The sequence below is a fragment of the Trachemys scripta genome, chromosome 5, assembly GCF_013100865.1.
Source record: "Trachemys scripta elegans isolate TJP31775 chromosome 5, CAS_Tse_1.0, whole genome shotgun sequence".
Classification (NCBI taxonomy): Eukaryota; Metazoa; Chordata; order Testudines; family Emydidae; genus Trachemys; species Trachemys scripta.
The window spans coordinates 134,888,923-134,903,456 of record NC_048302.1 but is presented as its reverse complement, the minus strand read 5'-3'; the positions used below and the strand labels follow the sequence as shown (position 1 = coordinate 134,903,456).

Genomic DNA, 14,534 nt, shown 5'->3' with positions numbered 1-14,534 from the left:
CGCGTACAGACGGGTGCACGTGTACACATTGTGTGTGTGCGTGCGTGCAGATATTTGTATGTATATATTTGTGGTGATGTGTGTTTGTGTGTGTGTTCATGTGTCTGTGCATTTCTGTGTTTTATATTGTGGGTATGACCGTATTTTTACATTTATCGTGCGGATGTTTGTGTGTCATTCTCTGTACTTTTGTATCTAGGTGTGGTGCGTGTGTTGTGTATGCGTCTACGCTTGTATTTATAGTGTGTATATTTGTGGGGGGGCTTTTAGATGCATGTTGTGTGTGTGTGTGTGTGTATTTGTACGGGATGTGAGACCTCCCTTCCCATTCCAATTTGATCATTCCAAGCAGACCTGGCCCTTGTCATAGGCCATACTAGGCTGTCCCCTGCCTGTCCCAGCCCAGAGACACTCCCTGTCCTACAGGCACCCAGCAGAGCATCAGGCCTTGGAACAGCCTCTCCTCTCTCCACCCAGCTGCAGCCTGCTTTGCATATTAATGTCTTATTTACACTTCACAGGGGAAGCCCTCGCTATAAAGCCACCTTGGGCCCTTCCTGTGTATAAAGAGCCAGCCAGCAGGCTGAGGCCCGGGCTGGGAGAGTGCAGCTTGCACCGCATCTGGAAGCGGCTAAGTCCCAGTCTGACCATCAGCCACAGATCTGCTGACTGAACATGCTCCAGAACCCGGTCTTCCCAGGTCTGCTCAACAACATCCTGGCAGTAGCAACGGACCCCTCTGGCCCCCCAGCTTCTCCAGATGTTCCCCAGCTCCCTCGGAAGACTCCTTTTAACATTGACGCCATCCTCTCCAAGCCAGAGCCCCAGAAGAAAGGCGCAGCCTCTGCCAGATGGTCCTCCAAGCTGCCTCTGGAGTGGCACAGCTGGATTTACCCAGCCACCTACTCCATTGGCCTCATGCCCTACCCAGCCATGTACCTGGATAAGCCGGGCTATGGGGTTCTGCACCAGCACCAGCACCTGCAGAGGGGCTGCCTGTTCTCTTATCCCAGCTGTAAGCAAGACAGTAAGTAGTGTTTAAACTGGAAGGGCTACAGGGGTGAGTGGGTGCGTGTGTTCTGGGGGGTGTGTGTGTGTGGAGGGAGGGGTGTGTCTGTGTGTCTGTTCCTAGGGTGTTTCTGTCTAGTGTGTATGGGGGTGAACGCATGCATGGGGTGTCTGTGCCCGGTTTGTGTATGTGTCTGAGGTGTTTCTGTCAGTGTGGGAGTGGGAGTGGTGGTCTGTCTCAGGGGTTCTCAAACTTGGGGTCACAAGGTTATTACATGGGGGTCATGTGCCGTCAGCCTCCACCCCCAAACCCCACTTTGCCTCCAGCATTTATAATAGTGTTCAATATGAAAACATGTGTTTTTAATTTATAATGGGGGGGGGGTTGCACTCAGAGGCTTGCTGTGTGAAAGGGGATCCCCAATACAAAAATTATAGTGCTAATGGTTCTCCGTCTGGATCTGTGAATGGGGTGTTGCTGTCTGATGTGTATGTACATGTTTGGAGGAATGAGGGGTGTACTGGTATGTGGCATGTCTGCATGTGTGAGGCATACCTGGGTTGTGTATAGGGTACGTGCGTGTGTGTGTGTCTGTCTCTCTAAACTTTAGGGTGTTTTCATCCAGTATGTGTGCACATGTACTGTGGTGGGTGAGGGATGTATGGTTCTGACCCATTTCTGCCAGTGTATTTGTGTGTGTCTATCTGTGCATGAGGTGATTCTGTCTTGGTGTCGTTTGTGTGGAAGTTGGTTTGTATGTCTATGTGGGTAGAGGGTGTGTGGCAGATGTCCTGTATAGGAACTAGGTATTATTATTTTTATATGCAGCGTGTCATAGAATCATAGGACTGGAAGGGACCTCGAGAAGGGGAAGCCGTGTCTGTGGAGCTGTAAGAGGTCATCTGGAGGATGGCAAGTGTTCTGCTTTAAACTTTAGGGAGGTTGGCAAGAGATACAGACTCAGGACTGGGCAGGATCAAACTGTGACCCTCAGAGCTTTGACTTTTCCTGTACTAAACCAAACTAGTAGAAAACCCAAAAGGTTTATTTTTAAAATTATTTTAGGACCCCTGAGATTTTCGGGGTGCATCTCGCACCCCATCCCCAGCTACTTTGTTGTGGGCACTGATGCAGTCACAGACAGAAACTCAGTTTAATTTCCTGAAGTTTCCAGACTCTGCTCAGTTTCTGTGTGCGGCAGTGGCGGGGGTAGGAAAGAGCACAGTAATTTCCCAATATTTATTTCTGTTTCTGGGTTAAAGGGGCTGATGCTTATTAATCCTGAGACGCTGATGGGTGAAGCGAGCCCGTGGTTTGGGGTTTATTTTCTTAGGGGCTGATCCTGCAGATTTGTGTGTGAATAACTTTGCTGCAGTTGGAACTACTCATCTGAGTAAAATTACTCTCACATATGTTTGCAGAATCTGACTCCAAAGTTTGTGAGGCTTTTTAATGCACATGCACCTAGGGCAAAAAGAGATTTTTGTTTTTAAAGTATCAGATGAATTTGGGTTTCCTGGGCAGAACCAGAGACCCATGGAGTTGGATTGCTGTAACAGAGGGCAGATTTTAGTTCAGTGTGGGTATGTTCCTGTCTCCTCTGTATTTACATCAAACCATATGGTGTCATTGATTTTTAAGCAAAATTAACCCTTTATCTCAATGAATAGCCTCGCTTAAAAATACATGGTGCACTATGGCCCATTGAAATTTATTATCATAGAGCATGCAGGGGCCAATCCCATGGTTGGTAACAGAGGCAAAACTACCCACCTAAATCAGTGAAGATTTTTGCCTGCATAAGAAACCAAGATTTGAGCCCTAGAGTTTTTTTAGGATTTAGATACTAAAAGTTTTGTTTATACTCAGAAGCCTTTTAAAACTATTTAATGTAGGTATGTAATTCTTATTATCTCTTTTTTTAGACTGTTTAATATCTGTACATTTATATATTACATTATAATTATATTGCTAGGTGGTGACAGTACGCTCGGGCAATTTGCAAAATGATTTTATAAATGATTTAACTCCAAATCCTATTTACTACTATAATAAATATATCATAACTTAGTTATTATATGACAGCTCTTCTGGTGTAAACAGGCCGAGTTCAAGTCAAGTCAAACTAACATTGATTTATACCAGCAGAGAATCTGGCCCTACATTATAGTGTTTATACACTCAGATATTTTCAATAGCTATCATCACACATTAGTTTATTCTCCGAACATGTTTTTATAGCTATAACAGTTACAAATATTATATCTTAATGACTAAAACGATGGCCCTGATCTTGCAGACACATAACACACCTGTTTCAGAGTAGCAGCCGTGTTAGTCTGTATCCTCAAAAAGAACAGGAGTACTTGTAAAAAGAAGAACAGGAGTACTTGTGGCACCTTAGAGACTAACAAATTTATTAGAGTATAAGCTTTCGTGGGCTACAGCCCACTTCTTCGGAGTAACCCAATGAGATTGCTCTTGTGCATAAAGTTAAGCATGTGCAGAAGAATTTGCAGGATCAAGGCCTATAATTCTAACAATTTATAACTGCAGTCTACCTATTTTTATGGTCAGAAACATTTTAATATCGACATTTCAAGTTCCGAGTGGTTTATATAAACTATATTTTGATACTTGGAAACCTTTTTAACCCCTACCATGATCATATCGGACCATGATCCCACAGGCTGATCCATGCAGGTGGATCCCTATGCGTTTGCAGAGCCCCTCTAAAGTCAGTGGGGCTCAGTAGGTGAACAGGGACCCACACATGTGGATCCAACTGCAGGATCGGGGCTTTCCAGTGTAACTATTTATTAGCAAGGGGCCTGACTGCAAACCCTGTGCCTCCAGCCCTCCACACTCTGGGGTGGTCAAAATCGGAACCCAGACCCAAAGCACAGGCAGAACCAACACCTCGGATCCTAACAATCCTAGACTTAGGAGAGATGGGTTCAAAATTCAGAAAACTCCCACTTATTCATTATGCAAAGGCCCCCATCCTGCAACCCTCCTGGGTTATGGGGATCCCTGAAGTTAGGGGCTGACTCACATAAGTAAGGCTTACTCATGTGAGTAAGGCTGCAGGCCCAAGCCCTGCATTTATTTTGTGTAAGAATTCGAAGCGTGTGGGAAAGAGTTGGCAGATCAGGGCCTGAGAAGCAATGTTGCCTGTTCTTGAGTGTAGTATAGTTTGATGATTTTTTATTAAGAATTCCATACTATTATACCAACCAGACACTTCTGAATAATATAGTAATTATTGTTAAGCCAGCAATATACATGGGACCATGCAGGACCCAAGACACACCTTGCCATAGAGAATTTACAATCCAGCTCCCCAATACATAAGCACAATATTATCTTTACTCGCAAGCAATCCCACTGAATCGTAGTGTTTGCTGGATCCGGCCCTGAACAAGAACTTCCAGGATAAGCAATGCATGGAGCGGGTCAAATCCGGCTCGCCTCACTCATGCACCGACTTCCTTGGGACCAGGGTCGGCCCTTTGTCAATGAAGGGTTCCCCAGTTATACTGGCTGGCAGAGGCTGTTTCTTTCCTCAAGGCATTACCGTTCCTTCTCTTCCATCCCTCCTTAGCCCCTGTGGACTGGATTAGCCATGCTCCGAAACCAGCCACGGCTGTAGCCAGCAGGGTTTGGAGCAGGTAAAACACATTCACCCACCGTAAGGAGAGTTAACAAGGGCTGTGACGGGTGCTTTCTTTCTGTACATGTGTCAGGCATTTCCTGCAAGGCAAATCGGGCTGTTTCTGTCTTTTGCCTTGCTGACTCTTGCCCCTTGCTCGTAGGTCTGGAGTTTTCTGGTTGCGTAGGAGCTGTCTCGCTGGGGCCTTCTGTTCCTTGGAGATCCAGGGGGCCCTGTAAGATGAAGAGGGTCCGCACAGTTTTCAAACCAGAGCAGCTGGAGCGGCTGGAGCAGGAATTCCTCAAACAGCAATACATGGTGGGCACGGAGCGGGTGGATCTGGCGGCCACCCTGCACCTCACAGAGACACAGGTAGGACATCTCCCCCCTTCCCCCGAGGCCATGAGCAATCTGGGATCTCTACATGGTCCCTGGGGTCAGGCAGAGTCCCTTCCTGGGACTGCAGCCAGAAATGACAGCAGGAGATGAGCCACCTAGCAAGTTTCAGGGCTTCTGTCTCTGTTACAGTGTGAGGCGCTCCTCTCAGAAGGAGCTGATTCTCCCCAGAAATGGGGAGGATCCCTGCGGGTCTAGTCTCCCAAGGGAAATCCCATGACTAGGGATATTTAAAACTAGATGAGACAAAGTACAGGCAAATCATGATGCATAGCTAACCTGTGGCCCTATCCTATAAGATATCACTGAGGCAGGAGGCAAAATAGGCTTAGAAATTTGCCTGAATAATAACAACCTCCACTGATGCATTTTTAGCCTACTTAATGGATGGATTTGGGGTATAGAGGCTCCTGGTTGAGGGCCCAAGCCAGCCAAAGTGTTGTAGGTTAGAAAGACCCTTCCTGTATGGGAAGATTACCGTGCAATTGTCCAAATGGGGCCATCGTTCCTCTGCAGCAGCGGATACTGGCCACAGCTGGAGACAGGAGACTGGAGTAGGTGGGCCACTGGTTTGATGCAGCCTGGCAAGTCCTATTGTACTGCAAGGATCAGTTCTGAATTAGCTAGAGAAGGTGGACTAGATGAGCTCATTTTCCATCTCCAGTTTCTACGATTCTTGGTTTTTGTCACTGCGCATGTGACCGTCATGGAGGCTGAGGGGCACAAAGACCTCTGGGAACTGGGGACTCTTTCCATGATCGCTGATTTGCGTCACTTTAAAGAAGGCCTAGGAGTCGGCCCCACCCTGCCAAGCCAGCAGCACTGTCCCCCAGCTCTTCTCCTGCTTTCGCTGATCATTGCTGTTCCTGGTTGGATGACCCAGAAGGAGCTTTGCCATTGACCTCATCAGGAGCAGGATCGGGCCTTATCTTAACCGGTCTAATCGCCCCCTTCGTGCCGAGGTGGCTGGCACATGGGGCTGCTTAGGGAGAGCTGCATTCAGACAGAGTCACATTTATTTTTATACCATTTTCATGCTCAGGCACCCCCAGATTGCACACTCCCATCCAGCTTGAAACAGCTGCCTAGCTGGGGCACCCACGTATGGAATCTGCCAGCTGGTGGCTCCATGTCATAAGTCAAAGCACCGGAGATGGGACCACGCTGTGCTCCTGAATTGTGCTGCAGCCCTTCTAAAGTCTAAGGGGCTCCCCCTGCTCCCATCAAAGCCAATGGCCAAACTCCTATTGGCTTTCATGGGGCGCAGCTAAAAAAACCCTGGTTAATCCGGTGTATGTTGCATGACCCCGGTTTTAACCAGAATGGCTGTTTTGCAGCTGGGTTCCCCCAGTGTGACAGTTACTGCAGTGTAGCCAGGATCCACGACTGCAGGGCTCACGAGCTTACAGATCTTCTCTCACTTTCCAAGACAGACCCAGGAGGGTAGCCGAGATTTGGCACTCAGAGCCTCTGCCTGCTGGGAACGACACAGCCGCTTATTTGGTTACACGGGGCAGGGTGGGGAAATTCTGGCCCCACTGAGCCGAATGAGAGTCTTGCCGCTGACTCAGTGCGGCCAGGATTTCACTCCTCATTTTGGGAAGTTTATAATTTAAAGACAGCACAATCAGGGTGAAGGTTTTGGGGAAGGAATTTGGGTCCGGTGGGTAAAGCCAGGGACGGGGAGTCAGGACTCTTGTGATCCATTTCACTATTGTCTGTGTGCAGATGGCATGACCGCCATGTGACTCAGTTTCCCCATCTGTAAATCAGGGACAATACCACTTACCAACCTCACTGGGCAGTTGGCAGGCTTAGGTAAATGTCTGTAAAGTGCTTTGAGAGCCTCAAAAGAAAGGAGCCACCGCTTTATTTATAACTATTATTAATAATCTTCATGGCCCATGTTGCCAAGAGCCTTTTAGCACCAAGTGCTTCTGCAGGTGAAACTCCAGGAGTCAAGGGGACTTGCCTGTGGAGGGATTACAGGATCGGGCCCTGCTGACACTCTTTTAGCGCAGTTCAAAGACTTGCAGGGTCAGGGCTCTAATGCCCCCGAGCCTTGGCCCAGAGCGAGTGGTTTTCATTGCCCGTTGTGCTGAATCTCTCCTAGGTGAAAGTCTGGTTCCAGAATCGGAGGATCAAATGGAGAAAGCAAAGCCTGGAGCAGAAGAAAGCGAAGCTGGCGCAGTTTGGAGGGACGCAGCCTCTTCCTACGGACTCCACGGACCTCGAGAACAACGAGGAAGACACGGTGGACGTGGAGGTCTAAGTGGCTTGAGAATTCCCTGCTGCAGACGTTGCTCTTGCAATGGAACTAGCGGGGGTTTACAGCTATGCCCAAGGTGAAGACTGACCAATGAAGCTACCAGGGAGATAAGCAGCTGCTCCAAACATGCGCTTCTCCAGCCGGATAAATAGATCAAGCTCTTTATCTGAATGCTGACGATACCGGACTGACCTGGCGCTGCCTAGGATGAGTCCGTGATATGCAACACCCACTGTCTGGCAACCTCACACTAGACACCCAGGGCCTGCTGCTCATCAGGTCAGTTGCGCACAGGCTGACCAGATAGCAAGTGTGAAAAATCGGGACAGTGGGTGGGGGTAATAGGAGCCTATTTAGGAAAAAGCCCCAAATATCAGGACTGTCCCTATAAAATCGGGACATCTGTTCACCCTAGTTCAGGGGTTCTCAGACTTTTGTATTGGTGACCCCTTTCACCAAGCCTCTGAGTGTGACCCCCCCCTTAAATATGTAAAAAAATGTTTTTAATGTATAACACCATTATAAATGCTGGAGGCAAAGCGGGGTTTGGGATGGAGGCTAACAGCTCGCGACCCCCCATGTAATAATCTTGTGACCCTCTGAGGGGTCCCGACCCCCAGTTTGAGAACCCCTGCCCTAGTTGCACATGGGCAGCTTCCATGCTAGGGCCGCAGTGTGTAAAACCAGATAACCCACAAGTCTTTCTTTTCTCTATTGAAATGCCAGAAAGCCTGGCCCCTTTCCAGCAGAAAGACGGGGGTTAAAATTAGAGATTGGGGAGAAGGGGGCAGTCATAGAGTTCAAATCCAGATCCAGACATCAGTGCATGTAAACGCAGTGCTGTTGTGGTTTATCAGCCCCCTGGCGCTGCTGAGCTACCAGGTAGAGTAGCCCTGGCAGAGAGAGGAGTGTTAAGAGAATCAGACTCATGACTTTTTCCCTGGTAGCCTCCCTAGTTAATTTTATTTCCATGTCAAGTTTGAAGTTCAGATCTGCACAAAAAATACTCCACTAAAATTTGCAGTAAAGTAAAGGGGATCTGACCAAACTAAGGAGAAAAAAGTCCAGTTGGCCATAATTGAGGGCTTGATACTGCCACAAGCACAATTCTCATTGATTTCAATGGGAGCGCCGCTGCTATCCCTATATACTGAACCCTGATTCTCATCTTATTTTCACCGATCCTCGACCGGTGTAACCCCATTATCTGCCATGGAGTTATTCCTGGTTCATAGAGGCATGAGAGGAGACTCTGGTCCTTCCAGGTCAATGTAAGACTAGAGGATCAGTCCAAGGGGTAGTTTTCTGAAAGCTGTAAGCGCCTGGGGCTTAGAATGAAAGTGTCTCCTGGCAGCCCTCCTGCGTCGCTGCAATAAGGATTTGTACATTTTTGCCTCTCTCCTGGCCTGCAAAGCGCAGATCAAAGACCTCAGTCCACCCCTATGCACATATTGCATTACCTTTACCGTGCAGAGGTGCGCTCAAGTGGCAAAATCTGGGCCTAGCTTTCAGTTACCTCTCTCCGTAGGGCAGCGTTTGGATCTGGGATTTTGCTTCAGCCCATTATAAAAATTTTGCTTTGGATTTCAAACACCGTCTTTATACCAAGCACGGTATTACCCCCACCCCCAGCCACGCACACACACTCATTAGGACGCCAGCGGTAGTTGCTATGTTGTGTCTTCCATCTCTGCATTATGTACCGCGTGTCAGAGGAAACAGCATCTGGTGGTTTTGCCCCGTATCTCACAATAGAGCCAGCGATTGTATTTTTAACAGGAGAGCAAACTGGGTTTGTGACCGTTGAGGACAGGTGAGGCTCAATCCCTCTTCTCTTTCATTGTATTAGGTGTGCTTTGAGTGCACACTGCCAGCTGCTCAGGGCGCTCTTAGCACCCAAATGCTCAGTACCGTGGCTTACTGCCACGTGTGTTTGCAGAAGCCCAGGCAGGACTGCTCCAGGATATTAAAGCAGCTGGCTACCTGGCAGTCGGCCCCAAATGCTCAGGATAATTTATTGTGCCTCTTTTTGAACCAGAACATTGTAAATAACGCGACTCTTGTCTTATTTATAGACATAGCCCCGTTTCTTGGACACTGTAATTTATTTATTTGCTTCACATTCGACCATAATAAAAACTAGTCGATTTCAAAAGAGCTACAAAGGGATGGGAACCGGGAGGCGATATTTTCTTCCAAGCAAAGATGTGACTGGGTGGCTCGCAGGGGGATTGGAGCCTGTGGGTGATGGAGCTCAGACTGCACCACCTTGGCAGATGGTTCATACGTTCAGTCAGATTCAGGCTGCGATTTCCCATCACTGGTGCACTAGCCATTTTCCTTCTTGTTTCATCTACAAACCAGGATGACCCGTAAGAGGGAAGCCAGCCGAAGCGGTGGTTAGGGGCCATGGTATCACTGGTAAAGAACAAAAGACGGTAATGTGGGCCAGCCAAACCACTGAAAGGGTGATCTGCCTGCTGATTTTCCACAGTGCCTCGCACAACGGGGCCCTGATCTCTGATCCAAGTAACTCATAAAAAGAGAGTTGGTTCCTCAGACCTCTCTGGATTCCCTGATGCTCCCTCGGCCTCCAAGACCAGACCATTCAAACAGGCCCTTCTACCCTGTAGGAAAGGGCCCACCACAATTCACAGGAGGTGATGCTCCACCCAGGCCATGTCCCCCTTTCTTCCAACCCCATCACAAATACTAGATCCAGCATGGGACCAGCTGGGTGAGCTGAGTCAGAAACCACCCAGGCCAGGCCCATGGTCACCACGGCAACCATGAATTCCTGGGATGAGCCAGAAGTATCAATCCACTTGGACACGGGCCTCATCGAACACCCTGAGGCTTGGTACCTCCAGGGAGGAGCCTGACCCACTCAGCAAGGAGCTCTTTGGTGTCTCAGGACACCAGTTCTAGCCCAAACACTCATTCACATCTACCACTGGCCTGGGAGACTTCCTACACCCACAATTTGGTGCAAAAACCACAGCCACGCGTCCTGCCCGCCTCCGCTCACCTCATGTTGCACCGTGCGCCTATAGACCTCCTGCTGCTGTAGCACAAACTCCTACCATTCAGGGTAAAGAAAAATCGCCATTAACTGTTAGCAGTGTAAGGCCTCTGATGCACTGTCAAGCCGTTCTGAGCCCATCCAGCAGAGGGCAGTCTCTTTCACACGTGTGACATTTCTTTAAAATGTATGTACACATCACCTGGAATATATTATGTCATGCTGCATTCTAAAGGTGTCACTACAAATTAGATCTGGTTGAAAAAATGGGATTATATTCCCCATGGAGACAGGTTTATTATTCCGGGAGGAAGGGGAAAAAGGTAAAGGTATAATTTTTAGTTCTGAGGGTTTCCTTCCCTTTCCTGCCCCTTTTAAGCTCCTTACCCATCTCCCCTCACCCTCCAATGGAAAGTAAAAAAGTGTTAGGAAAATGGAGAAAATCCACTTTTACTCCTTTTTATTGTTTCCCAACTGACAAAACATCACTTTTAAACAATAAACAGGCTTCTACACATTTAACCCCTGTCACTATGGGACATACCTGTGAAGGTGTGAAAAACAGGTTGTCCCCCCCCTCTTCCTCCCACACACAAATTGTTTTCCCAACTTCTGGCATTTAGAAAACAGTAGCACAGGGCTGGGAAGTAAGGGAAAAGCCCACAATTTCAAAACTAAAATACTTTGTTGCTGGGTTATTTTTTAAATTAAATTTCTCATTTTGAAAAATGTCAGGTTTTCCCCCCAACATTTTTTTTTTAATGTCAACAAATTTCATTTAATGAAACTCTTATTTTCTGATGAAAAAGGTTTTTATTGGAAAAAATTTTTTGACCAGGAGCTCCCACTAAAGGAGCCAGTCAAGATCGGAGCCCCATTGTGCAAGGTGCTGTACAAACTTAAATGGAGAGACAGTCCCCACCTTGAAGAGTTTACAGTCAAGAGTAAAGCAGAGTGGCAAAGTCCTTTCAATCCCTAGTTAAACTGGTCAGGGTTCATCCTAGTGGCTGCAGATGAAAAACTCTGTAGCTTATTAGCAGTGCCCTGAAGCAGCCAATTCCCCATAAGTGCTAATGTGACACCATTGAGAATCAAGTTACTTTCTGGAAAGGTGAGTTTATTAAATCAAGTTCTGACCTTTCTGGAACTCAGGCATGCCCTCCTGCTTTCTGTACAGGTTGGAAAATCTCCCACACACTGCTCAAAATCTCAAACACACTCTGTCTGCCACACCCTGTTCTTAAAGGCACAGCTCCTATTATAACAATCCCTTGTGCTTATATAACACTTTTTCATCCATAGCTCTCAAAGCACTTTATAAAAGAGGTCAGAATCATTATCCCCATTTTACACATGAGGAAACTGAGGCACATAGGTCAAGTGAGCTGCCCAAGGTCACCCAAGCAACAAGTGGCAGAGCCAAGAACACATGGCTCCTGAGTCCCAGTCCAATGCTCTTCACTAGGCCACACTGCCTTCCCATTAACCACCTATAAAGAAAGTCCAAGGCAGAAGAAACTACCAAAAATAAAATATAACAATGACCTGTATCTGCCATGCATGTCTGTGCCACTTCGTGGATCATACCAACACTGGTATGTGCTCTCCTCCGCCCTCCCCAGCAGAAGGTTAGCACAAGACTAAACCCTATTTTGAGGCTTTAAGTAGGATGTAAGTGAGGTGTCGGCCTTGTGATGTTCTCTGTATAGGGGGGAAATTCCCCCTAGATGATCAAATAGGTCTGTTCCCTCTCCAATTTTTCTGATTCCAAGAGAGGTAACCTGGCACCTTTAGACTAGTATCCACAAGTTGCAGCCTGACGCAGGACGTCAGGTATCAATATGTTACTTACCTTGCTTTGAAGACAGAGAGCTTGATCCGGAAAAGTGTCCTGAGTTCACTCACTAATGCCATTGGGAATTAAGGGCAACTCAGCACTTTACAAGAAGGTGTTAAGACCTTGGTAGATTTGAGCCCTAATTTGACTGAACTTTTTCTGAATGTCGGTGGCCAGCCAGAAAGCCTGCAGCGACACCTAATGCCCAAAGAGCGGCCATGCTATGGAGCTCTGGGTTTGACTGAGTCAGGGGAAAAGATTTCAAGTTTCTTAAAGGGACATGCAAAGGCAACTCTCTCAGCAGCCGGAGCTCAGCACAAGTGCAGTGTAGCACATCATCCTTTGGTGTCAGCTGGGGGTGGGAGAGAACCAACAGAAGGCCAGTTCGCTTCAAGAGCGGGTGAGGCCCAGTTAACGCCATGAAAATGGGCTGCCATCACGGTGATTTTCTTAAGATACCGTGCTGCAATTGTTGTGGATTAAGATTTATTGGGGCCCTGGGCACAAAAAATATTTGGGCTCCCCACACCCTGGGGGCTCAGGGCACCAGAACCAGGGGGAGCCATGCCCCCACCCACTTTTTAACATGGGCGTAGTACCTCGGGCAGGCATGGAGCAGCGGCGGCATGGGCATAGTTTCGGGAGGACAGGGGGATGTTGCCCCCCCAAACTGTAAGCCTTGGGTCAGAGGTGACAGGAGGAGGGGAGCCGCACGTGGTTGCTACCAGGTCCTTGCTGCCAGTGACAAGCTCCACACTGCTGCCCAGGCCGGGGCAGGGCCTCCTCTCCCCGCAGAGCATGTCTGTAGGCCCCAAGGAGAGGGCAGGAGCCTGGCCTGGAACCCCCACCCCTGGGTGCCACTGGTAGTGGCATACCCCAGGGGGCGGGGACACAGGCTGGGGGCTGCCCTTGGGCACCCTGGCCTCTTCCTAGGGCAGGTGAAGGGTTCAAGGCTCCCCACAGCGGCCCAGGCTCCCTGGGTGGCTCTTACCACAGCCTGGCCAGGGGACGGGGCCTCAGAGGGAAAAAGAAGAGCAGGGGGTAGGGCCACACTTCTGGCACTGGTGCCTCCCCCCCTGCTTCTACCCAGGTTCCGGCGCTCCTGTGGGGGTCCCCAAATTGGCCAGGGCTTGTGCATTAATGTGCCACTGCCCAGGAAACTGCATCCTTGCTTGTCCCTGTGGTGAGATATGGAGTTCAGTGGCCAGTGCCACCCTTTGGCTTCTTTAGTGTACAGCAAAAACCTGAACGGACTGTGTTGCCAACTCTTGTAACTTTATTGGCAGCGTTGAGATATTTGGGGTGGTTTTTTTTAAGTCCCAGCTCCTGGAGTCATATGATTAGGTGAGAATCTCAGGTTTTTTTCCCAAGGTCCAACACGGCAAGTAGTTTCTGGTGGACCATTTCCCACAACGCCTGCCAAAGACGTCGTAGATTCTCGGGGACCTTTTCCCCTGGCTCGGTAACCACCTGATGGTAGGCTAGGTGGGTTTGTTCTTGCAATGCTAAGAACACCAAGGGAAGGTCTTCAATTAGCTGGTATACCTGGATCTGTTTTCTCTTCCCTGGGCAGTGGATTTCAAAATCAACTGCCCTTGCCCTTTTTACAACTTTGAAGGATCCTTGCCACTTACCCAGCAGTTTTGACTTCAAGGTTGGCAGCAACAACAAATCCTATCATTGGGGTTAAATTTTCACATCCTGGCCCCTTTATTGTAGGCCCATTCCTGGTTCTAGTGAGATTTCAACAGGTTCTCTGTCAAGAAAGCCCACAGTGTCTCGAAGCTTTCCCTCAAACAGAACACATAGTGTACCATGTTGGTTGTTCCTGGGTCTGGCTTCTCCCATGTCTTGTGGAGGAAATCTAGGATCCTGTGGGTCTGCTTCCCATATAGTAGATCAAATGGGGATAATAGGAGGGGTGGGATCAACCAGGCCCAGTGATGGGGATCTGAGGCCTTGGCCCTCCAGCCGGTTCTGAGTTGAGTTCTGGGTTGACAGAGTCCAAACCAAATGTGTACAGTCCAACGTCCCCACAAAAGAAAAGGTCTTCACCCCACCTCTGGCAGCCTGTGAGTGGCATACCCTCGGCTCAGGGTTTATAACGTTTCTATCCTCTCCAAGGGAGGGAAAAGGTGTTTATGTCCCACATACAAAATGGGAAATGACTGCCTAGGAAGGAGTACTGCGGAAAAGGATCCGGGGGTGATAGTGGACAACCATATTTAAAAATTAAAAAAAGAGGACACTCCATGGGGCCCTGGCCCCGCCCCTTCCCCACCAGCCCCACCCCAACTCCACCCCCTCCCGAGCGCCCCGCATTCCCCCTCCTCCCTCCCAGCCACGCGA

The 14,534-nt window shown here is 48.6% G+C and overlaps 1 protein-coding gene across 1 annotated transcript; it reads left to right on the top strand.

Annotated features, from left to right (window-relative positions):
* The first annotated feature begins 675 nt into the window (after positions 1-675).
* On the top strand, positions 676-7,449 carry LOC117878559 (homeobox protein not2-like). Its single transcript, XM_034772849.1, has 3 exons — positions 676-1,027; positions 4,825-5,033; positions 7,171-7,449. The coding sequence occupies exons 1-3, from the start codon at positions 676-678 to the stop codon at positions 7,327-7,329; spliced, it is 720 nt and encodes a 239-aa protein (XP_034628740.1). The 3' UTR covers positions 7,330-7,449.
* Positions 7,450-14,534: the final 7,085 nt, after the last annotated feature.